Source organism: Pistacia vera, unplaced genomic scaffold (genome assembly GCF_008641045.1).
Source record: "Pistacia vera cultivar Batoury unplaced genomic scaffold, PisVer_v2 Contig281, whole genome shotgun sequence".
NCBI classification, from domain to species: domain Eukaryota; kingdom Viridiplantae; phylum Streptophyta; class Magnoliopsida; order Sapindales; family Anacardiaceae; genus Pistacia; species Pistacia vera.
Window position 1 is genome coordinate 151,130 of NW_022196092.1, and position 25,762 is coordinate 176,891.

General features: G+C 35.0%; 4 protein-coding genes across 5 annotated transcripts; all 4 read left to right on the forward strand.

The window, feature by feature from the left end:
• The first annotated feature begins 429 nt into the window (after positions 1–429).
• LOC116134034 (uncharacterized protein PB18E9.04c-like) lies at positions 430–2,144 on the forward strand. The gene is made up of 3 exons (XM_031419678.1): positions 430–447; positions 935–1,912; positions 2,037–2,144. The coding sequence occupies exons 1-3, from the start codon at positions 430–432 to the stop codon at positions 2,142–2,144; spliced, it is 1,104 nt and encodes a 367-aa protein (XP_031275538.1).
• Positions 2,145–8,366: 6,222 nt separating this feature from the next.
• LOC116134047 (cell wall protein RBR3-like) lies at positions 8,367–14,480 on the forward strand. 2 transcript variants are annotated; one of them, XM_031419692.1, is made up of 4 exons: positions 8,367–8,426; positions 9,649–11,016; positions 12,143–12,348; positions 13,333–14,480. In XM_031419692.1, exons 2-3 carry the CDS (start codon positions 9,655–9,657, stop codon positions 12,170–12,172), a joined length of 1,392 nt encoding a protein of 463 aa, XP_031275552.1. In that variant the 5' UTR covers positions 8,367–8,426; positions 9,649–9,654; the 3' UTR covers positions 12,173–12,348; positions 13,333–14,480. The 2 variants fall into 2 exon arrangements, with proteins under 2 accessions (XP_031275552.1, XP_031275553.1); XM_031419693.1 differs by lacking the exon at positions 8,367–8,426 and having other exon boundaries at positions 9,251–11,016.
• LOC116134035 (putative protein TPRXL) lies at positions 8,876–9,559 on the forward strand. The gene has a single exon (XM_031419679.1). It carries the CDS (start codon positions 8,876–8,878, stop codon positions 9,557–9,559), a length of 684 nt encoding a protein of 227 aa, XP_031275539.1.
• A 6,625-nt stretch (positions 14,481–21,105) lies between the features above and the next one.
• Positions 21,106–25,294, forward strand: LOC116134036 (probable RNA helicase SDE3). Its single transcript, XM_031419680.1, has 4 exons — positions 21,106–21,210; positions 23,167–23,898; positions 24,031–24,252; positions 24,332–25,294. The coding sequence occupies exons 1-4, from the start codon at positions 21,106–21,108 to the stop codon at positions 25,292–25,294; spliced, it is 2,022 nt and encodes a 673-aa protein (XP_031275540.1).
• Positions 25,295–25,762: the final 468 nt, after the last annotated feature.

Below are 25,762 nucleotides of genomic sequence, written 5' to 3' on the forward strand. Positions count from 1 at the left end.
TGTGTGCTAAAAAATATGTTAAAGCTAATTACAGATTAACACCTATAAGTTTTATTGACTGGCATTTTGATTTGATTGTCCTTTTTCTCCAACGTTTTAAAATAAAATAAAATTTCAAAATATTAAGACATAAACATAATTCCTTAGGAGTCCACGTTGACGTGCTTTCACACACTGTCAACTTTAGTCCCTCGAGTTAGTTTATATGGAATGGAAGGAAGAAAAATGTGTACTATTTATTAGTCAAATTCTCATTTACCCTCAGTATTCAGCTTCATCAAAGCTTTATACAATTTTTTTTTTTTTTTTTTTTTTTTTTTGACAAATGACTCATCACAGATCCCATCTGCCCCTAACTACGTAGGTAAGTCTCGTTTCTTTTTAAAATATTAATTTACTTTTCCTAGTTTTTTCTTCTTTACACTAGTCATGGTTGGCAAGTATTTGGTAAAGTTCAATCTTTTTACTGATTCAGTGTTCATATCATCATCATGCATGTCTTTTGTTCTTTAGATTGTTCAGTTTTTTGATTCTCTAAGAGAAAGAAGAGGACATATATGTTGTATTTGCCCTTAGTTTAAGTTTCTCAAGTATTAATTGTTAAGCTTTACTTCTCTCATCAACCAAACTTTAGGGGTTTATCACTCTCTGTATTTTTGTCCAGGAGATAAGATGAATTTCATGTTTGGTCTGAACTTGGTGGAGTTGAAATTTTGATTTTGATAAAACAAATAACTGTGGAGTTTAAGAGTCAGAATTTTACTGTTACTTTTTTGAACAATATGAAGGAAAGAATCAGATGTATAAATGCCTGTTCATTGATTGCAGAAAAAACATGTCTGTGTTTCTTGAAATTTGACGGCGCATATTTTGTTGCGCTGACGAATTTCATCATGGTGATTATGAGACTTCTCAAAGAGACCCTTTCCTTCAGTCGGCTTCTTATGACATTTCTGCTACGAGCAATTCTGCTCGTAGTTGTAATCATCTTCAAGGCCAATCTGATCCCAAAATTTATTATCAAACTTTAAGCAGCTCCTCTTCAGCTAAACAGACTCCACTTTCATTTAATCCTTCTGTATCATCTTCTAAACCATATTCATCATTCTCTTCCACAACATATTCTTCAAAACCACTTTCTTCGACGCCAAAAGCCTCTTCATCTTCAGCACAATCGTCATCATTCTCTAAACCTCCATCATCTTCTCACAAGCCGTCTCTGTTTTCAACTGGAGCTCCTCCATCTTCATCTAATCCATATTCGTCATTCTCTAATTCCACATCACATTCTTCTGAACCACTTTCTTCTGTGAAGGTGAGTTCTTCCCCAAGTTGCAATGATCTGCTACGCCAACCTGATCCAACCATATTTAACTACTACGAAGATTACCCAAATTTATCAATCAGTAACTCAACTGCGAAAGAGCCTAATGCTGCATCTCTTCAATCAAATCTGAGAAGGGCTCCCGAAGTCTCTCAATCTTCAGCTAAACATTCATCAACTTCTTCTAATTCATTATCTTCAGCTCCAAAAGCCCCCAAGTCTGTTTCACAATCATTACCATTTCCTAAACCTGCAATACCCTCTCCCTCTATAGCATCTTCATCATCCTCTTTTGGGAAGTCTATACGTTCTGATCAACCTCTATTATCACAATCATCTTCCCGGCAGGCTCCTCCACCCTCTAAGCCAACTCTCTCTGCACTCCCCATTCATCCAACAAATCAGCATACTCAAGCTAACTATACAGTGATTCAAAAGGCCACATCACCAATTTATATGATTCCCAAGGACATTGAAAATTTGATCAACAAAGATATTGTGCCTGACGTTCTGAAGAAGCCATTGTCTCCAACAGCCTATAAGGATTACTTCGCTGCCCTGCTATATGCCGAGGATTTCTACATTGAGGTGATAAATGAACGACGCTATTTCATATTTGCTGTTTTATACTAATAATTTTCTCTCTCTCTCTGATTATCATTAGTTTTAGACTTTTATCCATGTTTCTAATTGTGTCCTTTAATTTGTTCAGAAGTGGAGCGAGTTTAAGTTGTTCAGCGTAACATTGAAGTTGCATAAAGCAACAACATATAACAAGCCACCCAAAAATGAGAACTTGAAAGGGAATTGTAGCCTTTGAGGTTGATTCTGTTCCGGAGAGACGGCCCTTCCTTTTGGCCAGGGACTTCGTCTATGCACGACGTGTAGGCAGCACTGTCAAGCAATTTCAAGTAAGTGTCCTCCTAACGTAGTTTCTGGTTTCGTATCTTAATCATTTTCAGATTACTATTGTGGTCTAATTTGGAGCAGGGATTAATTTATTGTGTGGTGAAGAGCAACATTGTCCTAGTTGAATTTTAAGAAGATTTTTATTCTCAGCATCATTCAGACCGCAAATATGATATTAGCTTCTCATTCAACAGAGTGTGTTTGAAAAGGGCTCACCAAGCAATTGCAGCTATATCAGGTCCTTTATTCCACAACTACCTTTTTCCTGATGGTGCGTCCCGGAAGAACGACCCTCCATCACTACCAAATCTTTATCGCAATTATAAACTTGGTTCGGATCAAACTTCTGCAGTTCATCAGATTTTAAACTTTCAAGGCTCACCACCTTATCTTGTAGACAACTATCAAAAACTGGAATGGTTGTTCGAGAAGCAGTACTGGCAATTTATTCCAGCTCACTTAAGAATCGAATTCTCATATGTGCTCCTAAAATCAAAACCTGTGATGTACTAGTGACAAGTTTGATGGAGAAATTCCAAAGTCAGATATGTTTCGGGCCAATGCTGCATTTAGAGAGAGAATGGGTGCCGGGTGATATCCTCCCCTCGTGTCTTTACAAAGGAGAGTGCTTTTCTTGTCCTTCGGTTCAGAAATTGAGGGAATTCCGGGTCATATTTTCAACTTTTGTAAGCAGCTTTAGGCTGCGTGATGAAGGCATAACTGCTGGACATTTTAGTCATTTTCCTTGTTGGTGCATCATCGGCCACTGAACCAGAGACACTTATAGCTCTCAGCAATTTGGCTAACGAGTCCACATCCGTGATAGTCACTGGCGCTCAGAGGAAGCAACCAAGTTGGGTCCGCTCAGATATTGCTAGAAAGAACGGATTAAGGAGGTCATATTTTGAAAGACTTCGTGAGCACAACACATACATGAGTTTTGATTCACTGTTCATCAGTATGCTCAACTCCAATGAAAGAATCAGATGAATAAGCTTTCTGTCATTCTCTCAAGTCTTGTCTGTTAGTGTTAATACGATAACAGCAACCGCTATTTTATTAAATTGTGCTGCTGCTAATGTTACTAACATTTAAGGATCTTGGACAAGCTGATTTTGTATATGTTGTATGCATTTGCTTTGTTCCAGGGACGACTGATTAGTCTGATATAGAGCATTGACAAAAAATTATACACAAAACTTGAGCAACTCCGTATACAAAGTAAAGGTAAAAAATCCTTGTTAAACTCACAAGATCCAACTGATTGTGCATCGTTTTGATGCTGATGGCTGGCGGCAACAGGCGGTGGTTGTTGGCGGGCGACTGTTGCTTGGGTGGGTGGGGGTATTTTTGTTAATTTATAAACTTTTATTGAGAAGTGTAATTGTTAAATGTTTAGAGTTGAATAAAATAGGATTTAATTTTGAATTGAGTAGTCAATATTAAAACAAATATGTATTTTACTTTTTAAGATAAGATAGTATAGTAGAATAAAGTTTGAAAAGTTAAACAAAAATAGGGATAATTTCTTAGGAGTTAAGACAAATAATAATTCCTTAGGAGTTAAGAGAAATTAGCCACGTTGACAAATTCTCACGTTTGTTTAAAAAAAAAAAAAAAAAAAAAAAAACAAAGATGTCAATTTACGGCTAGTAGTTCTTAACCTCAAAGAAATTGGTAAATATAATGAGGTCCCCTACGAATCATAGTTTCATGAGCTTCAATATATTTCCATACTTTTTAGCAAATATTTTACAAAAGAAACAATGTTACATTCAAAAAGAATCACATGTCGTTTGGATACCACTGAAACAACTCAGTGGAAAACTAAAAGGTGTTTTAAGAACCCTAGTAAACAATAAAACCGCTTCGTTTTATCCCAAAATAAAAACGGTGTCTTTTGAATTTCATCATGGCAAAATCACTTAACTCCACAAGAATTCTTAAGATAGGGGCTTTATTGAAATTTATCTAGCCACAAAGGAGATAAATGATATTTTGAACCACAAGGGATTGGCCTAGCAATTAAGGAGGTTTGCTCTATTCCTTGAGTTCTTGGGTTCAAACCTTGGGGCCATCTACCACAATAACATTGTAACTTACCTAGTCTTTTTGGGTTTATAAGGTGTTCAATAGACCCTGAAGATTAATTAAGGTGTGTGTAGGCTGGATCGGACACCCTGGTAACAAAAAACAAAAATTGAAAAAAAAAATAACCCCAAGGGGTTGGCTTGGCAATCAAGAAGGTTTGTTTCTTTCGTTGAGTTACTAAATACAAACCTTGGGGCTATCTACCACAATAATATTGTGGCTTATCTGGTCCTTTGGGCTTGTAGGGTGTTTAATAGATCCCCAGGATTAATTGAGGTACGCACAAACTAGCCTGAACACCTTATCAGTATACTTACAAAATATTAAGACATAGGCCTGTTTGGTATATTTTTTGAATTAATATTCTATTCTCAATATGATAGGATAAGATTTAATCAAATAGGATAAGATTATGAAAATGTGTTTGGTACATTTTTAGAAAACATTTTTTGAAAATATATAGAGTATTTTTTAACCCTTTATATTTGTTAAACGATGGTCTGTAGTCATTGGAATGGCGCACGACCAATTGGATTTGGTCGGTCGTGCACCGATCTGGTTTTTTCTAGTTAGATCCACCATATATTTAGCCAAAAATGGCTAGATCTATGGCCATAATCTGGTTATCGTTAACGATAACAGCCAAAATCTAGCCATCAACGACTGCCATGATATGGCTGTCATCAATAGCCAGATAGATACGACCAAATCTCTATTCGTAGATCTAGCTAGAAACATCCAGATTGGCGCACGATCGATCAGATCTGACCGATCGTGGATCATTTCACTGGCGATGCCTAACAATGGTTGCTAGTGTATAATGCCCACATCAAGGTACGTAACTTTATTTATGTTCTAATACCCTTAGTTGAATTTTGTTAAAGTTATCTTGAAAAGTGTGAAGAAAATTCTTTAAAACTTCACTAGGGGTAAAATTGTCTTTTCACTCATAATTAGTTGAAAAAGTGGGGAGTGCAAAGAAGTAGAATAACATGGAGAAGATAATAAAAATGAGAGCATTCTTGTAATTGACTAAGGGTCATAGATAAAATTTTTAGAAAGTGCAAGGGTAAAATGGGAAACTAACTAACTAACTAACTATATATATATATAATATCAGTATATATATATATATATAATATTATTATTATTATTTATAACAGTGCAAGAGGAGAAACCCTATCCACTCTACCCCTCCATTCATGCCATTTCTCTACCCAAATTCTCTCAAATTTCTTCACTAAATTTCTAAGGAAATTCATAGGATTTTGGCTAGATTTTGATAGATTTTTAATTCTAAGCATCCAAAGGTAAGATTCTTGCACCAAGAAGTGAGATTTAATTTTAAAGTTTTGAATTCTTATGGTTGTATATGTGCAACGGAAGCGTGGTGGGCCCATAACCCACAGGTCCTAGGATCGGAACCTGGCTCTGATACCATGTAACAAGTATTAAGAATGAATATTCTTCTTGTCTTATTCATAGAGAAAAAGAATACATATATATACACACTTGCAGTGTTCTAAACTAAGTATGTGATCAATCTATATTAGGATAAAATATCAATGTGATCCCTATAATCCTGGAAATTAACTTCTAAATATATGTAACTTATAACTACCAAATATACATCTGTAACAAAGAGGAAAGGGAATTCTACCAAAGAGAGATTATAGTGTTAGAGTTGCTTAAATTCAAGGTAAGTAAATCCAACTTTAGCCTTCATTTAATCAGAAGTTGTGTAGAGAAATTTATTTTATGTTGTATGTGTGTTTGGATAATGAGAAATTATGGATTGAAAATTGAGGTTGTTTGATATGTGAATTTCATGACCATGAGAAGTAATTTATTAGTATATGATGGGAAGTGAATTATTAGTATGTGATGAAAAATTGATTCATTAGTATGTGTAGAGAATTGATTTATTAGTATGGGATGAGAATTGATTTATTGATATATGATGATAATTGATGTATTTGTATATGTTGAGTTGATGGAATTTTGGATGAAAAATGAAAGTATGGATGTGGAAAGGTGGAGGAAGAATTTCAGCTAGGTTGATTGTTGGCTTTAGGGAGTTCTTACTCTTGTTTGGTGGCTTGAGAAAGATGTGGAAGTGTAGGCAACTTAGTATTTGCATGTGCATATGAATTGTTTGATGAAAATCCTAAGAGAAAACATGTTACCATGGTTGCTCTGTCAAATCTGTGGCTTTCTGAGTGATTTTTGAGCATCTTACATATCGAACTGGGTTAAGACTTAAACATAAAATTTGTAGCCCTTCTCTAAGCTTTAAAATGAGACCAAGATCATAGCAATCCGATATATATAAGTCGAGATATGCCTCTTTGAATATGACTTATCCAAAATGACTATCTCAAAAGTGCTTCCAATTTATTAATTTATTTTTAGTCTAATAATTTATGATTGATTTCAAGTATGGGAATATTGTTGGTAGAGAATACTAGTTCCCTAATGATATCTTTATATGCCATAATGCATTCTCACATTTGTATTTAGAAAGAATAGCAAAGAATGAGGATATTTCTATGCACATATACATGTATGAGAACATTAAAGAATAAAGAGAAGAAAGAAAAGAAATAAATTGTATAATCATCCTCTAAAGAACATAATTAAACAATAATTCAAATTTGAAATTTTATTTAAAGAAATGTAAAAAGATAAGAGAAGAGAAGGTTGTTGTGATGAGGAACCCGTGAGCGACCGAGAAGAAGAATAACCCATATGCACGCCGCCTTTAGTGAGCGGCCTCAGAATAAGAGAGAAGAATTTGTACAGTCTGTTAGAAGTGCATGTAGATGAGGACTGTACCTACTCATACGATCAGGATTCTGAATCCATGCCTTAATCAAGTTCGATAAGCAAAGAAAGAATAGAAAATAAAAGAAAAGAAAGAAAGAAAAGAATAGAAAAAGAAAAGAAAGAAAAGAATAAAAAAGAAAGTAAGAATAGAAAAGCAAGAAAAACAGAAAAGAAATAAGAGAAAAAGAAAAAGAAAGAAATGCAGAAAAAAGAAAGAAAATAGAAAAGAAAATGCAATGCATTGAAAAAGTTTATGCATTTGTGTATATGCATCATGTCATTTCTACTATCCCGAGTTAGTTTCACTATTTGTGTTTAGATATTGGTAAGTGAGAAACTAGAATCTTATAAAGGGCAAAAAAGAATTGAGAAGTTTGGTGTGAGGAAAGAAAATCCAAGATCTGAGTAACAGAGAAAGAATAGAAGTATTGTAGGTTTACCTATTGAGCAATTAGTGCTCACCCCGTTATTTCACTGTTTTCGCAAGTAGTAGATGAGATGCGGTCGGATCCGACATCAAATAGCGAAGGAGAAAGGCAACATTGTCTGGCTGTATTTTGAGTTTATTTTTGTGACTATGGTATTTGATGTAGAGATTTGTATATAAAAATAATGTTATTTTTGGACCCACTATCTTATATTTATGTACATTTATGTTTTCTATAATATATTTAGTGATTTCAAAATATATTTTTTCAAAGTATACTAGCTAGAGAGGGTTATTACATAGTGGATGACTCTTATTTGGGTGAGTATGAGTTTTTGTTAATTTATAAATTTTTATTGAAAAAATAATTATTAAATGCTTTTAAGTTAAATAGAATATGGTTGAATTTTGAATTGGATAGTTAAAATTAAAATAAACTCATTTTTTATGTTTTTTGAGATGAGATAGTGAAATAGGATATAGTTTGAAAAGTTGAAGAAATACGAGGATAATTCTTTACGAGTTAAGACTTTTAAGACATTAAATAATTCCTTGTGAGTTAAGAAAAGTAAGCAACGTTGACGTGTGGAAAAAAGTTGTATTTGGTCAGCGCGCTTTCACTCACTGTCAACTTTAGTCTTAACTCCGCGTCATATTCTCACTCTTGATGACGTGGTAACACTCCGAGTTGGTTGCTTTATATGGAAGGAAGAAAAGTATTTCTTTTTCATACACAACTATTTATTAGTCTTGCCATATTCATCTTCATCTATACAAAAGCTTTATACATTTTCTTGTTTCTTTTAACATATAGTTCATCACAGATCCCATCTGCCTCTAACCATATAAGTAAGTCTTCTTTCTTTTTATAATCGTAATTTACTTTTTATAGTTTTTTTTCTTTACACTAGCAATGGTTGGTAGTTCAATCTTTACTGTTTCAGTGTTCATATCATCATCATGCATGTCTTTTGTTCTTTAGATTGTTCAGTTTTTTTATTCTCTAAGAGAAAGAAGAGTACATTTATGTTGTATTTGCCCTTAGTTTAAGTTTCTCAAGTATTAATTGTTAAGCTTTACTTCTCTCATCAACTAAACTTTAGGGGTTTAAGTTATCACTCTCTGTATTTTTGTCCAGGAGATAAGATGAATTACGTGTTTGGTCTGAACTTGGTGGAGTTGAAATTTTCATTTTGATAAAACAAAAAACTGCGGAGTTTAAGTCAGACTTTTCTGAACAACTAAATGAAGGAAAGAATCAGATGTATAAATGCCTGTTTATTGATTGCAGAAAAAACATGTCTGTGTTTCTTGAAATTTTACGATGCATTCCTTGTTGCGATGACGAATTTCATCATGGTGATTATGACGAGACTTCTCAAAGAGACCCTTTCCTTCAGTCAGCTTCTTATGACATTTCTGTTAGGAGCAATTCTGCTCGTAGTTGTAATCATCTTCAACGCCGATCTGATCCCAAAATTTATTATTACGAATTTTACCCAAATCTACCAACTAGTAGCAAATCAACTGCAAAACAGCCTAATAATGCGTCATTTGAATCAAAATACAATAACAAGCCACTGAAAAGGGCTGGTGAAGTATCTCAAACTTTAAGCAGCTCCTCTTCAGCTAAACAGACTCCACCTTCAGTTAATCCTTCTGTATCATCTTCTAAACCATGTTCATCATTCTCTTTCACAACATATTCTTCAAAACCACTTTCTTCGCCGCCAAAAGCCTCTTCATCTTCTACACAATCATCATCATTCTCTAAAACTCCATCATCTTCTCAGAAGCCGTCTCTGTCTTCAACTGGAGCTCCTCCATCTTCATCTAATCCGTGTCATCTTCTAAACGATATTCATCATTCTCTAATTCCACATCACATTCTTCTAAACCACTTTCTTTGCCACCAAAAGCCTCTTCATCTACTACAAAATCATTATCATTCTCTAAACCCCCGTTTAGTCTTAGTGGAGTAAAGATTTTCATTTTTATAAGACTAAAAACTGTGTGAAATGATTGTATGATGGAATGATATGATGCATAAATGCCTCTTCTTTGATTGCAGAACAATATGTCTGTATTTCTTCAAATATTGGGATTTGTATTTGGTCGCAATGCAAAAGATAAAAATGATAGAGATGATGGAGTTTCTTCTGAAACTTCTGTGAAGGTGAGTTCTTCCCCAAGTTGCAATGATCTGCCACGCCAATCTGATCCAACCATAATTTACTACTATGAAGATTACCTAAATTTATCAATCAGTAACTCAACTGCAAAAGAGCCTAATGCTGCATCTCTTCAATCAAATCTGAGAAGGGCTCCCGAAGTCTCTCAATCTTCAGCTCAACACACATCAAGTTCTTCATCTTCTACACAATCATCATCATTCTCTAAACTTCCATCATGTTCTCACAAGCCGTCTCTGTCTTCAACTGGAGCTCCTCCATCTTCCTCTAATCTATCTGTGTCATCTTCTAAACCATATTCATCATTCTCTAATTCCACATCACATTCTTCTAAACCACTTTCTTTGCCACCAAAAGCCTCTTCATCTACTACAAAGTCATTATCATTCTCTAAACCCCCGTTGTCTTCTCTTAAGCCGTCACTATCTTCAACTATAGCTGTTCCATCATCTCCAACACTGACTAAACCTTCAATAACTTCTTCTGCATCTTCTTCGTCCACTAAATCCCCACCATCTTCTCTTGGACAGTCCTTATCTTCACCTGAAGCACCTCCGTTTACTTTTGGTCATCCTTTATCATCTGCTGAGCCGTTACCATGTTCACTGAAGCAATCTCCATCTCTCACTAAAGCGTCTACGTCTTCATGTGATTTATCCCAATCCTCCTCTGAGCTGCCTTCATCCTCCCTGAAGACAACTCCACCTTCTAAGCCAACTCTGTTTGCACTCCCCTTTGATTCAAGAAATCAGCATACAAAAGATAAATGTATGTGGGTTCCAACTAAAGCATCTCTGTCTTCATGTGATTTATCCCAATCTTCCTCTGAGCTGCCTCCATCCTCCCTGAAGACAACTCCACCTTCTAAGCCAACTCTGTCTGCACTCCCCTTTGATTCAAGAAATCAGCATACAAAAGATAAATATATGTGGGTTCCGACTAAAGGATCTCCGTCTTCATGTGATATGCCCCAATCTTCCTCTGAGCTGCCTCCATCCTCCCTGAAGAAAACTCCACCTTCTAAGCCAACTCTGTCTGCACTCCCCTTTAATTCAAGAAATCAGCATACAAAAGCTATATATATGAGGGTTCCGAAGGGCACGTCACCAAATTACATGATTCCCAATGATATTGAAGATTTGATCAAGAAAGACATTGTGCCTAATGTTCTGAAGAAGCCATTGTCTCCTTCAACCTATAAGGATTACTTTGCTGCCCTGTTACATGCCGAGGATTTCTATATTGAGGTGAAAAATATACAATGCTTTTTCTTATAAATATTTCAGTTTTTAATTAAAAATAACTTCATTTCTGCCATAAATATTGTGTATACCTGCTGCTCATTGAAGAAATATTTGATGCTTTTGGTGCACTATGACTTATTCATGTTTAAATTGCAAAAAAATTGATTTTAGATGAAAGTAATCTAGCTACTCATGTTAATGGAACCTATTACCAATATAACCTTGTATAATAAATCAGATTGAAGCAGGACCGTACTAGAAGCTCCATAAAAATGGATTTTAGTAGAGTTAGCCTGGATTTAGCCAAATTATGTGGTTTTGGAACTACTTGAAGAATCTATTTAACTTGTTCATGCCAGAATTTTAGTACAAAAGAAAATAATTTATTAGAGTATGCAAGGTTATATTAGAATTATATAACTCTTGTGATTGTAGTGAAATATTTAATAGATATTATTGGGAAGCTGTTGCTCTATTAGGTATAATCGTTCGCAACTGATAATCTGTAATCTCTTAAGTTGTTTCCCATTGCCAGTAAAAGTTCAATTGGAATTTGGAACACTTCAGACAATATAAAGACGTTTTAGGTTCAGTGAGTAAGCATCTTAAGGCTAAGACAGGGAGATGGGGACTAGCACTTTGAACTCATAAAATGGACAGGATAAGGTCTTGCAGCCATTGAATTGGGTTTGGATTGAGCCTAGAGTTTCATTTCCCTCATGCATTGGCAGCTCGAAAGGGGGTTGAATTAGGTTTTTGTCAGTTGGCAGCATGAAAATGTGAGCGAGTATACATCTGTCTGCACTCTTTCTCTTAAGCTTTATTTTTAGGAATAATGGTTGTTCTCAGTCAATATAAATCACCCAATAAAAGTTCTAGTACCCTTTGTTATGGGATGTGGCAGAGATGTAAAAGGTTCTTATCTTAAATTTTTAAATGCAGTCAAATTATATTTTAATTAGAGCATTCTGTTATCTTTATTCTTATGTGTGATTTTTCTATATGAATCATACATTTTATAGAGTATGGGTGTAAGAGATTTGCAATGGACTGAAAAACACTAGACTTTCGTCTATAATTGTTTCCATAATTTCTAATTGTTTAGGTAATTATATTTTCATTTTATCAGAAGTGGAGCGGGTTTCATTGTCAAATGTAACTTTGGAGTTGCATGAAGCGGCGAAATATAAGAAGTCATTCAAGGACAAGTTTGATGAAAAGGATGATAAAGTCTTTGTAGCTTTTAAGATTGACTCTGTTCCTGAGAGACGACCGTTTCTTTTATCTAGGGATTTTGTCTATGCACGACCTGCAGGCAATGAATCAAAGTTTCAAGTAAGTCTCTTGAACTTTCTAACATGTGATATGGAGAATCTCTGGCCGTAGTCCAGTGATAAAAATGGTTATTCAGATTGAAGATCTAATTTCTGTTTCTTTCTCCTTATATTTTCAACTGTCTTAACTATAATTCTAATTGCAGCTTTTAATTTTTTTTTTCACCCTTCTCAAGAAAGGGTGTCAATACATAACATTCTCCTGATTTGATACAAGTGATGAAAAGCGGTGGACATAAATTTTATTCTCAACAGCAGACATAGTAGTGGCAGCTGAATATTCTTTGTTTCCGAATAATATTTATAACTTAATATTATTTCATGCATTCATCATAAAGAAAAGAATCCACTTATGGAGCAGAATAAAAATTACATTTGAGGTACATCAGTAATCAACCAGGATTATTACATTCTCATTTCCACCCATTTTTGTGCAATTAGGGCTGTCATATCATGTTAAATAACCACTTAACTCAGAGGCTTAAACTATTAGGTAAGAATCCAACATTAGTATTTGAATTTAACACTTTTCTTCCTCTATCATTATATTTACTTGATGTGTAATAGATGTCTTAGTAGTAGTATAAAAGGCATGTTTTGACTTGCCAACAAAAATGTACTGATGATGCATAGATGAATATGATTGACTAAATTTTTTCTTTCGAACCATTATTCAGTTTGAAATAGGAACAACTGCTGTATTTACAAATAGATTATAGTATTTGGACTTTAATGTCTATTTTAGGTACATCAACCAAAATCAGTACAGAATGCTATTTCCTTGTTATTCATTTCATCTTTCCCAAGGCATTTCCATTTAGACAAAAAAAGTTCATACATCTTGGTTTCTTTTTATAAGTTAAGCTTGAAAGAATTTGATCAGATAGCCAAGATATTATGTAGCTCATATCAAATCCAGTCATTTTCTTTTCTGTTTTCATATCTCTATCTCTTCAGAATATTTATGTTCTCTAATTTGGTCCAGGGATTAATTTACCGAGTGGTGAAGAGTGATATTGTGCTGGTTGAATTTGAAGAAGATTTTTATTCTCAGCATCATTCAGATTGCAAGTACGACATTAGCTTCTCGTTCAACAGAGTGTGTTTGAAAAGGGCTCACCAAGCAATTGCAGCAGCATCTGATCCTTTACTCCAGAACTATCTTTTTCCTGATTGTGCCTCCCGAAAGAATGACCCTGAATCAAAGCCTATTTTAAAACGCAATAATTATCTTGATTCGGATCAATTCTTAGCAGTTCATCAGATCTTAAACTTTCAAGGCTCACCACCTTATCTTGTAGAGGGTCCACTTTCAGTAACTGACAGACAACTATCAAAAACTGGAATGGTTGTTCGAGAAGCAGTACTCGCAATTTATTGCAGCTCACTTAAGAATCGAATTCTCATATGTGCTCCTATAAACAAAACCTGTGATGTACTAATGACAAGTTTGATGGAGGAGATTCCAGTGTCAGAAATGTTTCAGGCCAATGCTGCATTTAGAGAGATAAATGGGGTACCAGATGATATCCTCCCCATTTGTCTTTACGAAGGAGAGTGCTTTTCTTGTCCTTCAGTTCAGAAATTGAGGGAATTTCGGGTCATATTTTCAACTTTTGCAAGTAGCTTTAGGCTTCGTAATGAAGGCGTAACTGCTGGACATTTTAGTCATATTTTTCTTGTTGATGCATCATCGGCCACTGAACCAGAGACACTTATAGCTCTCAGCAATTTGGCTAACGAGTCCACATCCTTGATAGTCACTGGCGCTCCGGGGAAGCAACCAAGTTGGGTCCGCTCAGATATTGCTAGAAAGAACGGATTGAGGAGGTCATATTTTGAAAGACTTCGTGAGCACAACACATACATGAGTTTTGATCCAATGTTCATCAGTATGCTCAACTCCAATCAAAGAATCAGATGAATAAGATTTTTGTCATGCTCTTAAGTCTTGTCTGTTAATACAATAACTGCAACTGCTATTTTATTAAATTGTGCTGCTGCTAATGTTAGTAACACTCAAGGATCCTGGGTAAGCTTATTTTGTATCTGTTGCTGTATGCATTTCCTGTGTTCCAGGGACGACTGATTAATCTGATATAGAGCATCGACAAAAATTAATTATACACAAAATTTGAGCAACTCCGTATACAAAGTAAAGGTCAAAAATCCTTGTTAAATTCTCCTGTATCTCATATAAGATGGGGGGTCCCAAATCAGAGTTCGTATTCTGAATATGGAGGAAATTCATTAACAGTTTGGAGACTGGAAAAATTGCTCTTTGAAATTTAATTAGTAAACAGTTTTGTTTTTAATTAATTAAGCTCAAAAGAAGCCACAAAAGTGAAATTTATTGAAGATGCAGCAATTCAAACTTGACATGGTAAATAAATTTCAGATTTTTGCATGCATGAATGACCAAAATTGTGTAGGTTTGACAATTTCTAGTTAAAATTTCATATTTAAGGAGCAAGTCCTCTGATTAAGAACAGTATTGTGTCAGTTGAATTTGAAGAAACCGCAAATATGATATGATATCAGCTTCTCTTTCTCTAATTGCAGCAGCTGCCAGCTGCATCAGGTTCTCCATTCATTCCAGAAGAATATTCTTACATATGATTACCTTTTACCACCTTTATTCAAATGGAAAACTCTGTCAGGGTTTACCAAACTTATCGACTCAGAAACAGCTATCAGTTTAGTATACATTACATTGCTAAGCTTAATTAAGATATTCATTTTAAGAATGGAAGGAGGATTCCGTTTCCAAAGAGTAAATGTTATTTACGTACAGTAATAATAAAAAACCAAGGGTCTTTTTGATAGGTCGATTGATCAGTGAAATGTAGTTTGTTAAAAAATAAATAAAATAAAATGTCAGTTTACGGCCAGCCGTTTTTAACAGTCCCCCAGGAATTAGTTTCATGGCCTTTTATATCTTTACGTACTTTATTGGTGGTTCAGCGAATATTTTACAAAACCAATGACTTGCTGTTAAAAAAGAAGGCCGAAGGACATGCACCCACCTATAGTTTGCCACGAAGATAATTTGATACTTGAAAGATTTGAAAATGACAATTACCTACTTTCTATCCAACTCTATTAGTAAAATTCGTTTAATTGAAGACAATATAATAATTTTATATCGAACCAAAAAATAAACTTTAATATTCATCATTAATTTTAAATTAATGCATGAACCCCTAATTTTTGTTTATCTTATTTCTTTTCTTTCTCTTATCCTTCTTTTTCATCTCTCCCTTCTCTTTCTTTTCTTTCTTCTTCGTCTTTTCCCTCCTCCCCTTCTCTTTTTCCCTTTTCTTCACCCTATTTTCCCTTTGGCCGCTAGGCAAGAACCCATCTTTTCCTCTTCAATTTTTTAACTTTTAATTTTTTTTTCAAATTTTTACAGTTTGGGTTAGAAGTGTTTGAAATTTGTGGTGGTTTGTGGCGGTGGTGATGGTGATGGTTGTATTTGGTGGTTCTGGTGACGAGTTTGGAGCTGGTGGAGGTCCCCACCGAGACAATAACAATTTTATTTTTCTTTTTCATAGGTTTCAGCAATAGGTTTTATGGGTTTGATTTTTGATTTTTTTTTTCTTACATGATTGTTTAGTTGAGATGGAAGATGAATTTGATTATGAAGTTGAGATGGAGAATGAATTTTGAATGTGGTGTTAAGATGGGGATGAATTTCAATTGTGTTTATATTTATGGGAGGTGATTTTTTCTGGCGAATCTCGATGAATTTGGGAAAAGAGGGAGAATAAAAGGAAAAAAAGAGAAGGGGAGGAGGGAAAAGACGGACAAGAAATGATAGAAAGAGAAGGGAGAGATCAAGAAGAAGGATAAGAGAGAGAAGAGAAAAAGGAAATAAAAAAAATTAGGGGTTTATGGATTAATTTAAAAGTAATGATGAATATTAAAGTTTATTTTTTGGTTAGATATAAAATTACTATATTGTCCTTAGTTAAACTGATTTTACTAATAGATTTGGACAGAAAGTGGGTAATTATCATTTTCAAACCTTTCGAGTACCAAATTGTCTTTATGCCGAACTATGGGTGTGTGCATAACTATGGGTGGGTGCATGTCGTTCGGCCTAAAAAAGAATTCACATGTCGTTTGGATACCGCTAAAATGACTCGGTGGAAGACTAAAAGGTGTTGTTTTAAAAACCATGGTAAACAGTAAAACCACTTCGTTTTATCCCAAAACAGAAACGATGATGTTTGAATTTATCATGGAAAATATCACTTAAGTCACAAGATTCCTAAAAACCAGGTGCTTTATTGATAGTTACCTAACATAAGGGGGATAAATAATTTTCAGCAGAACAACATCGTTTGAGTAGCAAATGCTAATGTTTTGATTCACCTCTAAACAACGATGTTTCAACTAACCCAAAACAACGTCGTCCAATTTCCCATCGGAATTCCGTTGTTTCGTAGAACCCAAAAACGATATCATTTCACGTTGCACATGGCAAATATCACTTAAGTCCATTAAGAATCCTAAAATAGGGGCTTTATTTGTTATTTACTGAGATACAAGGGAGTTAAATATTTCGTAGAACAAGACAATTTCATTAGATAGCAAATGACAATGTTTGGCTTCCCAACCAAACGACGACATTTCACATAAACAAAAAACGATGCCATCCAAGTTCACTCTGGAATGTCGTCGTTTCGCCAAAACAGAAAAACAATATCGTTTCATGTTCCTCATGGTTAATACCATTTCAGTCCATAAGAATCATAAAAAGTGGGGCTTTATTGATATTTATCGAGACATGAAGGACTTCAATGATAGACAGTAGCATGACGCTGTTTCAATAGCCAACATTTTGCTTCTCATCCAAATGACAACGTTTCAACTATACACGAGACAATGTTGTCCAAGTTACAGAAGGAACGCCGCCATCTAGCAAACCTAAAAAATGATATCGTTTCATATTCCTCATGGCAAATATCACTTAAGTCCATCAAGAATCCTTAAAATAAGGGCTTTATATATTTACCAAGCTACAAGGGACTTAAATGATATTCTACATACTGGCGGTAACATGTCGTCCAAGTTCCCGCCCAAACATCGTCGTTTCCTAGAACTGGAAAAGATATTATTTCATGTTCCTCATGGCAAATATCACTTAACTCCATCAAGAATACTCAAGAATTTAGAGGTGGGCAAGGGACCGGTCCCTTGGGACTGGTCCCAAATGGGACCAGTCACTCATGGGCCTGGGACTGGTCCCAGGCCCATGAGAGAAACTAGGACCTGGACCAGGCCTAAGGCCTGGTCGGGACTGGTCCCATGGGCCCAGGACAGGTCCTAGGACCGGTCCCATGGGGTTTGGATAATTTTATGTTCCCCCCTCAATTTTTTTTATATTTTGGGGGCAAAACAAAACTTTATAGGGGATTTTTAGTATTTTTTAGGGGTTGATTAGTAAGTTTCTAAAAATTTAATTAATTTTAAAAAATAATAAATTAATAGTTATTTTTAATTTTTAACATAAATGTAATATTCACATTTCACACATTCACGCTTCACAAATAAACAATTAAATAATTTTTTTTATTAAATTATTCATCTTCAACACTAGTTACATTATTCAAATCTGTATTCCTAAAGAGTTCGAGTAGTTCGGGATCTTCAGGGTGCTGTTGTAGTCTTCTTTCTGCATGAGTCCAATCCCGTAAACACGTTATCACTTCAATCATCTCATCGGTTAAAGAACATCTTTTGTCTTCAACAATCTGACCACTCGTTGAAAATGTTGACTCGGATGCCATTGTAGAAACCGGCACAGATAAAATGTCACGTGCCATTTGGGATATAATGGGGAATTGACTTTCTTGTTGGTTCCACCATTGAAGAATATCCATGTCAAGTTGCTCCTTCATCGTCATAAAGGTCAAGTCCACTTGTAGGTAACGAGTCATCTCATTTGGTCTATGTATGTACGAGCTGGAGCTGGAGCTTCCGCCACGTCCCACATACGTCCACTTGCTCGATCCTTGAGGGGGGGCTGCATCAAGGTCCTGATCGCCTCTCCTAGACGTTCCACTTCCACTTCCACTTCTACTTCCATTGTATCTGTTCTCATATAAAGAAAAAAGTCTATCCAATTTGTGTTTAAAGTCAATCAAATAAGACGTATAATCATGTCCTAAATAATGGCCTAACTCAGTAATTACACCGTTAACTACGGATAATTTAAACATAGGATCTAGAAAAAGGCCTAATCCATATAAGAATGGAATATCTAACCAATATCTCTTATATTTTTCTTCCATACTTGAAACAATTTCACTAAAAATGTTATCATGTCTATATTGATCAAAAGTTTTAGCAATTTGAACTAAAATATCTAACACTAAATTAGTAGTTGGATAATAAATACCACTTAATGTATTAGTAGCATCATAAAAAATTTTAAGAAATGAATAAAAAAGTTCACAAACCGCCCAATCATCATAGTTGACAACTTCCTCTGGATAGTTCTTCCGGTTGACGAAATCTGTAATTTGTTTCGCGGTTGGCAAAGCTTTTTCCAACATCAAGTAGGTAGAGTTCCAACGGATAGGCATGTCTGTACATAACTTCAAAGGTCGAACCGGTGGCTCCTCTTGCTTACAATATTTGACGTACTCCTGCCATCTTTTATTGCTACCGCCGACGATAAATCCGATAGCTCTACGCACCCTCTCAATCCTTGAATGTATAGCATCTAAACCTGCTTTAACTATCAAATTGATGATGTGACAAGCACATCTCTGGTGATAAAATTTGCCTTCACCAAGCGAATCCAATTTCTTTTCAAATAAAGATATTGCCGCGGTGTTAGCAGCTGCATTATCAAGCGTTAGCGCTACAACTCTATCAGTTAATAAATATTCTTGCAAAACTTCAAGAATTGTAAAATAAATAGTTTCAGCACTATGTTTTTCATATAATGGTTTAAAACCTATCAATTTTTGTTGTAAACCCCAATTATGATCTAAGAAATGTACTGTAACAGTTAAAAAATCGGTTTTTGATCTACAAGCCCATATGTCTGATGTAAGTGCAATAGATATATTCCTAAAATTTTGAAATTCGTTTTTAAGTTTATTATTTATTTTGTTATAAAGTTTTAGTATATCTCTTCTACTTGTAGTTCTACTAACAGGGGTATATGCTGGACAAAATGCAGTTTTAACCATATTAACAAAAAAAGGATTTTCAGATAAACAAATGGGAGAGTCCGTAGCAACTATATATCTTGCTATTTCCTCTCGTGCAACATGTGTATTGTATTGCCATGTTGAGAGAGTTGAGGATTGTGGATTAAAATTAAGTTGAGTTTGAATTTGTCTACCTGATCCGCTTGAAGATGCATTTATTTGGGGATGCTTCTTCTCTACGTGTCGTCGCATCGTCGAAGTCCCCTTCTCAGCCCCAATAATGGTTCCGCATAAATTACATATCCCACACGATTCTTCCCCCTCCCCATTTGTCTTTGGCCGTTTTGATTTGGTGAAGTATCGCCAGACATCGGACACGACCCTCTTTGACGGTCGGGGGGGTTGGGCTATGTCCGTGCCCGTTGACTCGCAGCTCACATGTGTTTGGCTACACCTCGTCCCGACCGAATGTGGTTGTGGAATTACAGCTGCATCCTCTGGAGGAAATGGTGAAAATGGATTGAAGGCTTCAATTTCTTCGGTGGATGGAACGTAAAACTCATTTGGGGAAGACATTATAAATTTATGATAAAATAATAAATAATTAAAATGAAAAGAAATTAAATAATAATATGAAATTATGATGATATTGAAAAATAGAAAAAAATTTGAATAATATAAATAAATTATAAATATAAATTGAATGAGAAATTGATTGGAGATTTGGAGTGGAGAGATTGAGAGAATGAAAGAATGAGAGATTGATTGGGGTGAAAAAAATTAAAGGTTTTAGGGTTATTTATAGTGTAGTTGTGGGGGGGGGAAATGAAAAAAAAAACTTATAATTATAAGTTTATAATCGTTGGTGTGAGTTGTGACCGTTGGCAGCCAATGGTTATAAAAAGTAAATTTTTTTTTTTAATAAATTTTGTAAAAAAGTTTTTAGTCCTTATAATTTTTACTTATTTTAGGGGGTTTAAATAATTTTACAAAGGACTAAAATGATAAAAGGTAAAAAAAAATTTGGGCCCAGGCCCGGGCCCTCCTCCTTAGGCCTGGTCCCGTTTTGGGATCAGATCTCCTAGGACCGGTCCTCTCAGGACCGGGTTTTGATGTTGGGCTTTTGGGTCTGGTCCCAAATGCCCAGCTCTACTCAAGATAGGGATAATGATATTTACCGAGCCAATGGGAGTTAAATGTTATTACGTCAAACGACAGCATTTTAGTAAATATCAAACGACAACATTTTGCTTCCCCTCCAAACGATGTTGTCCAAAAACGATGTTGTCCAAGTTCCCACCTAGTCAGAATGTCGTCGTTTCGCTAAAACAAAAAACAATATCGTTTCATATGCTTAATGGCCAATATCACTTAAGTCCATAAGAAATTAAGAATAATTAAGTTGGGCTTTATTGATATTTACTAAGCCACAAGGGAGTTAAATGATATTACGTACAACCATGCTGTTTTAGTAAATAGCAACTACCAACGTTTTACTTCCCCTCCAAACGACGACGTTTCAACTAAACGGAAAACAATGTCGTTCTGGTTCCAGTTGAAATGCCATCCTTTCAACTGAACACTAAACGATGTCGTTCCAGTTCTCTTGTGCGAGGGCCCAAACTCTTCAGGAGTATCGGTTTGAAGTTGCCGCAAAACTACAAAGTACAGAAAGAAGGATTTTTGCATTGCAAGTGAGTTGGGGAAGTGCATTTTAACATTGAAGGAATATTCTAACGTTGGGAGGGTCCACTCTCTGTTTCTGAAAAACTAGAATAGTACTACTCCAAATTTATAGGAGTTCACCTAGGATCGAATTCTTTTGTGTTCTCCAATATTAAAGCATGTGATGTGCTAATGGGAAGTTTGAAGAAGGAGATCCCTGAATCAAATATGTTTCGAGCCAATGCTGCATTTAGAGATTGAAGCAATTGATGGAGGGTGATATTTTCCACTTTTGTTAATAGCTTTCCGCTTAATGAGGAAGACGCAGCTGCTGAACATTTTGGTCATATTGTTATGCCAGCCTCATCTGCCACTGAACCAGGGATAATCATAGCCCTCGGTAATTTGGCTAACGAGAACTGATAGTCTCTGGTGCTCCTCGAAACCATTCAAGTTGGGTTCGCTGTGATGGTGCCATTATTGTGTTTTTTATAGTCACCATTTTCTTTTCTGATTTTACTTTTTTCGTCTTAAATTTTTTAATCAAAGGCCTTATTTTATTTTATTTTTTTTGTAATAATAAAGAAAAATAAAAATATACCAATAATTTTTACGTTATCTAGAATGTTTAGGCCAATTTACGCGTACTTTGATTAATCCTTCAACCCCAAATAAAGTTTCAAAAATAAGAAAAGTTCTGCGATATGTGACCAACAATATTAATAATCGTTCTTGTGATTCGAACCTACGACTACAGAAGAATCAAACCCCTTGACCCCAAAAATATTCCAATATTTGACATGTATGGTAATGTAGTGATATTAAGAACTGATGCATTTTAAAGTTCCATGTCAGAATGAGAAAAATACGGGCCTGGATTTGGTTGTGTTTTCCGCATGGAGTTTTACCCAACCCTTTCTTCAAGATCTTAAGAATTAAGAACGGGTTGGGTTGGGTTGGGTTGGGTTGGGTAACCCGAACCCATAAATTTATTATGTATTTTTAATCTAATTTTTGTATTTTGTATTAATTCCTACCTATTATACAAACTCATATTTTGGTTTCAAACCTACTTTATTGCAAATAATTAAAATTTGAAATTTTTATATCTTTTAGACTTTTATCTATCACTCGATAAGTACAATTACGATTGTTATAGTATTTCGCTATAATATAAATTTTATACCACTTATTTGCACTTTTATAGGTAACGCGTCACCAAACCCAGAAATTTCAATATGTGTTTATAGTTCAAATTTTTTATTTTTTTCTTTATTATATTTTAAGCCCAACATGCTATATATCCCTAGTTTATATTTAAAATATTAATTGATTTTCAAATTAATTTAATTTAATATAAATAAGATGTAAAATGTGAAAAATGTAAACATGCATATGTTTTTTCGAAGTGAAAATATTCATCTAATCGTTCATTCTTCCTTCTATTAATATTGTTTTTTATACCATAAGTAACTAATAACAAAATATATAAATTTGGCAAGATTTAATTTCATGACATTCTTTGATCAATATGTTATAAATTATATGTACATATGATTATCCTACATAATTTTATCCTAGATCTATTCGGATCCATTGTACCTTTAAAGTTATTATTATTTTTAAATTTGTTAACAATAATAAAAAAAAAAAAATGTTATAGATTTTGCCTAGCAAAATATATCAAGGATTTAATGTCTAGATATTAGGGGTGAACAGTTCTCGGTACCCTGCATTTTTTGAAGCAATCGATCAGTTCTGGTTCCTAAAAACCTAGAACAAAACCTAAAACATAGGTTTCGATTCCGGTTTCAGGTACCCAGAATCTAAACATATGTTCCTTTCATTAAAGTGTCTGTTAATAAAACTTTAGGGGATTATGTCTTAGTGGAGTAAAGATTTTCATTTTTATAAGACTAAAAACTGTGTGAGATGATTGTATGATGGAATGATATGATGCATAAATTCCTCTTCTTTGATTGCAGAACAATATGTCTGTATTTCTTGAAATATTGGGATTTGTATTTGGTCGCAATGCAAAAGATAAAATTGATAGAGATGATGAAACTTCCAAAAGAAACTCATCAGTTGAATCAGCTTCTTCCGAAACTTCTGTGAAGGTGAGTTCTTCCCCAAGTTGCGATGATCTGCTACGCCAATCTGATCCAACCATAATTTACTACTACGAAGATTACCCTAATTTATCAATCAGAAACTCAACTGCAAAAGAGCCTAATGCTGCATCTCTTCAATCAAATCTGAGAAGGGCTCCCGAAGTGTCTCAATCTTCAGCTAAACACACATCAACTTCTTCTAATTCATTATCTTCAGCTCCAAAAGCCCCCAAGTCTGTTGCACAATCATCACCATTTCCCAAACCTGCAATACCTTCTTCCTCTATAGCATCTTCATCACCCTCTTTCGGGAAGTCTTTATCTTCTGATCAACCTCTATTATCACAATCATCTTCCCGGCAGGCTCCTCCATCCTCTAAGCCAACTCTCTCTGCACTCCCCATTCGTCCAACAAATCAGCATACTCAAGCTAATTATACAGTGATTCAAAAGGCCACATCACCAATTTATATGATTCCCAAGGACATTGAAAATTTGATCAAGAAAGACATTGGGCCTGACGTTCTGAAAAAGCCATTGTCTCCAACAACCTATAAGGATTACTTTGCTGCCCTGCTATACGCCGAGGATTTCTACATTGAGGTGATACATGAACGACGCTATTTCATATATGCTGTTTTATACCAATAATTTTATCTCTCTCTCTCTCTCTCTGATTATCATTAGTTTTAGACTTTCATCCATGTTTCTAATTGTGCCCTTCAATTTGTTCAGAAATGGAGCGAGTTTAAGTTGTTCAGCGTAACATTGAAGTTTCATAAAGCAACAATATATAACAAGCCATCCAAAAATGATTACTTGAAAGGGAATGATGAAAAACAAGATAAAATGTTTGTAGCCTTTGAGGTTGATTCTGTTCCGGAGAGACGACCCTTCCTTTTGGCCAGGGACTTCGTCTATGCACGACGTTTAGGCAGCACTGTCAAGCAGTTTCAAGTAAGTGTCCTCCTAATGTAGTTTCTGGTTTCATATCTTAATCATTTTCAGATTACTATTGTTGTCTAATTTGGAGCAGGGATTAATTTATCGTGTGGTGAAGAGCAACATTGTGCTAGTTGAATTTGAAGAAGATTTTTATTCTCAGCATCATTCAGACCGCAAATATGATATTAGCTTCTCATTCAACAGAGTGTGTTTGAAAAGGGCTCACCAAGCAATTGCAGCTGCATCTGATCCTTTATTCCACAGCTATCTTTTTCCTGATTGTGCCTCCCGAAAGAATGACCCTGAATCAAAGTCTATTTTAAAACGCTATAATTATCTTGATTCGGATCAATTCTTAGCAGTTCATCGGATCTTAAACTTTCAAGGCTCACCACCTTATCTTGTAGAGGGTCCACTTTCAGTAACCGACAGACAATACAAGGGTCCACTTTCAGTAACTGACAGACAACTATCAAAAACTGGAATTGTTGTTCGAGAAGCAGTACTCGCAATTTATTCCAGCTCACTTAAGAATCGAATTATCATATGTGCTCCTATAAACAAAACTTGTGATGTACTAATGACAAGTTTGATGGAGAAGATTCCAGAGTCAGATATGTTTCGGGCCAATGCTGCATTTAGAGAGAGAGATGGGGTACCGGACGATATCCTCCCCTTGTGTCTTTACAAAGGAGAGTGCTTTTCTTGTCCTTCAGTTCAGAAATTGAGGGAATTCCGGGTCATATTTTCAACTTTTGTAAGTAGCTTTAGGCTGCGTGATGAAGGCATAACTGCTGGACATTTTAGTCATATTTTTCTTGTTGATGCATCATCTGCTACTGAACCAGAGACACTTATAGCTCTCAGCAATTTGGCTAACGAGTCCACGTCCGTGATAGTCACTGGCGCTCCGAGGAAGCAACCAAGTTGGGTCCGCTCAGATATTGCTAGAAAGAACGGATTAAGGAGGTCATATTTTGAAAGACTTCGTGAGCACAACAAATACATGAGTTTTGATCCAATGTTCATCAGTATCCTCAACTCCGACTCTTAGAGCAAAGAATCAGATGAATAAGCTTTCTGTCATTCTCTTAAGTCTTGTCTGTTAATACTGTTGAAGCCGGTGATATTTTGCTGGAAATGCAGCAAATTCAGTCAACTTTTTAAAAAACCTTTTTGCCGGCAAGTGTTCAAAGTTGCTGTTCTGATTGCAGTAGTTGAAGTTGTTGTTTTGTTGTATTTTATGTAATTTGGGACAGGTTTAGTTGAAACCTGCAGTGGTTAAGTGGTGTATTTGAATGACTTGATCTTGTATTAGTTGAATGTAATTTGGTTCAAATTCAAATTTGTAAAAATATCCACTGCATTAGGTGTAATAATGGACTGGTTTGTGTATATATTTCCCTGTATTATGAATGAAAAGCAGAGCACATATTCATGCTGCCGTATCTTTCCCTTTTGCTTAATATCTTTTCTTCATCACTCTCCAATAAAACCAACAATTGATATCAGAGCACTTATT

Coding starts and splice junctions, on each gene's coding strand:
- LOC116134034 (XM_031419678.1), top strand. Junction 1,913..2,036: donor CCGAGGATTTCTACATTGAG/GTGATAAATGAA, acceptor TAATTTGTTCAG/AAGTGGAGCGAGTTTAAGTT.
- LOC116134035 (XM_031419679.1), top strand. CDS start 8,876: ATGTCTGTGTTTCTTGAAATTTTACGATGCATTCCTTGTTGCGATGAC.
- LOC116134047 (XM_031419692.1), top strand. CDS start 9,655: ATGTCTGTATTTCTTCAAATATTGGGATTTGTATTTGGTCGCAATGCA. Junction 11,017..12,142: donor CCGAGGATTTCTATATTGAG/GTGAAAAATATA, acceptor TCATTTTATCAG/AAGTGGAGCGGGTTTCATTG.
- LOC116134036 (XM_031419680.1), top strand. CDS start 21,106: ATGTCGTTCCAGTTCTCTTGTGCGAGGGCCCAAACTCTTCAGGAGTAT. Junction 21,211..23,166: donor GAAGGATTTTTGCATTGCAA/GTGAGTTGGGGA, acceptor CTTTGATTGCAG/AACAATATGTCTGTATTTCT. Junction 24,253..24,331: donor GCACTGTCAAGCAGTTTCAA/GTAAGTGTCCTC, acceptor AATTTGGAGCAG/GGATTAATTTATCGTGTGGT.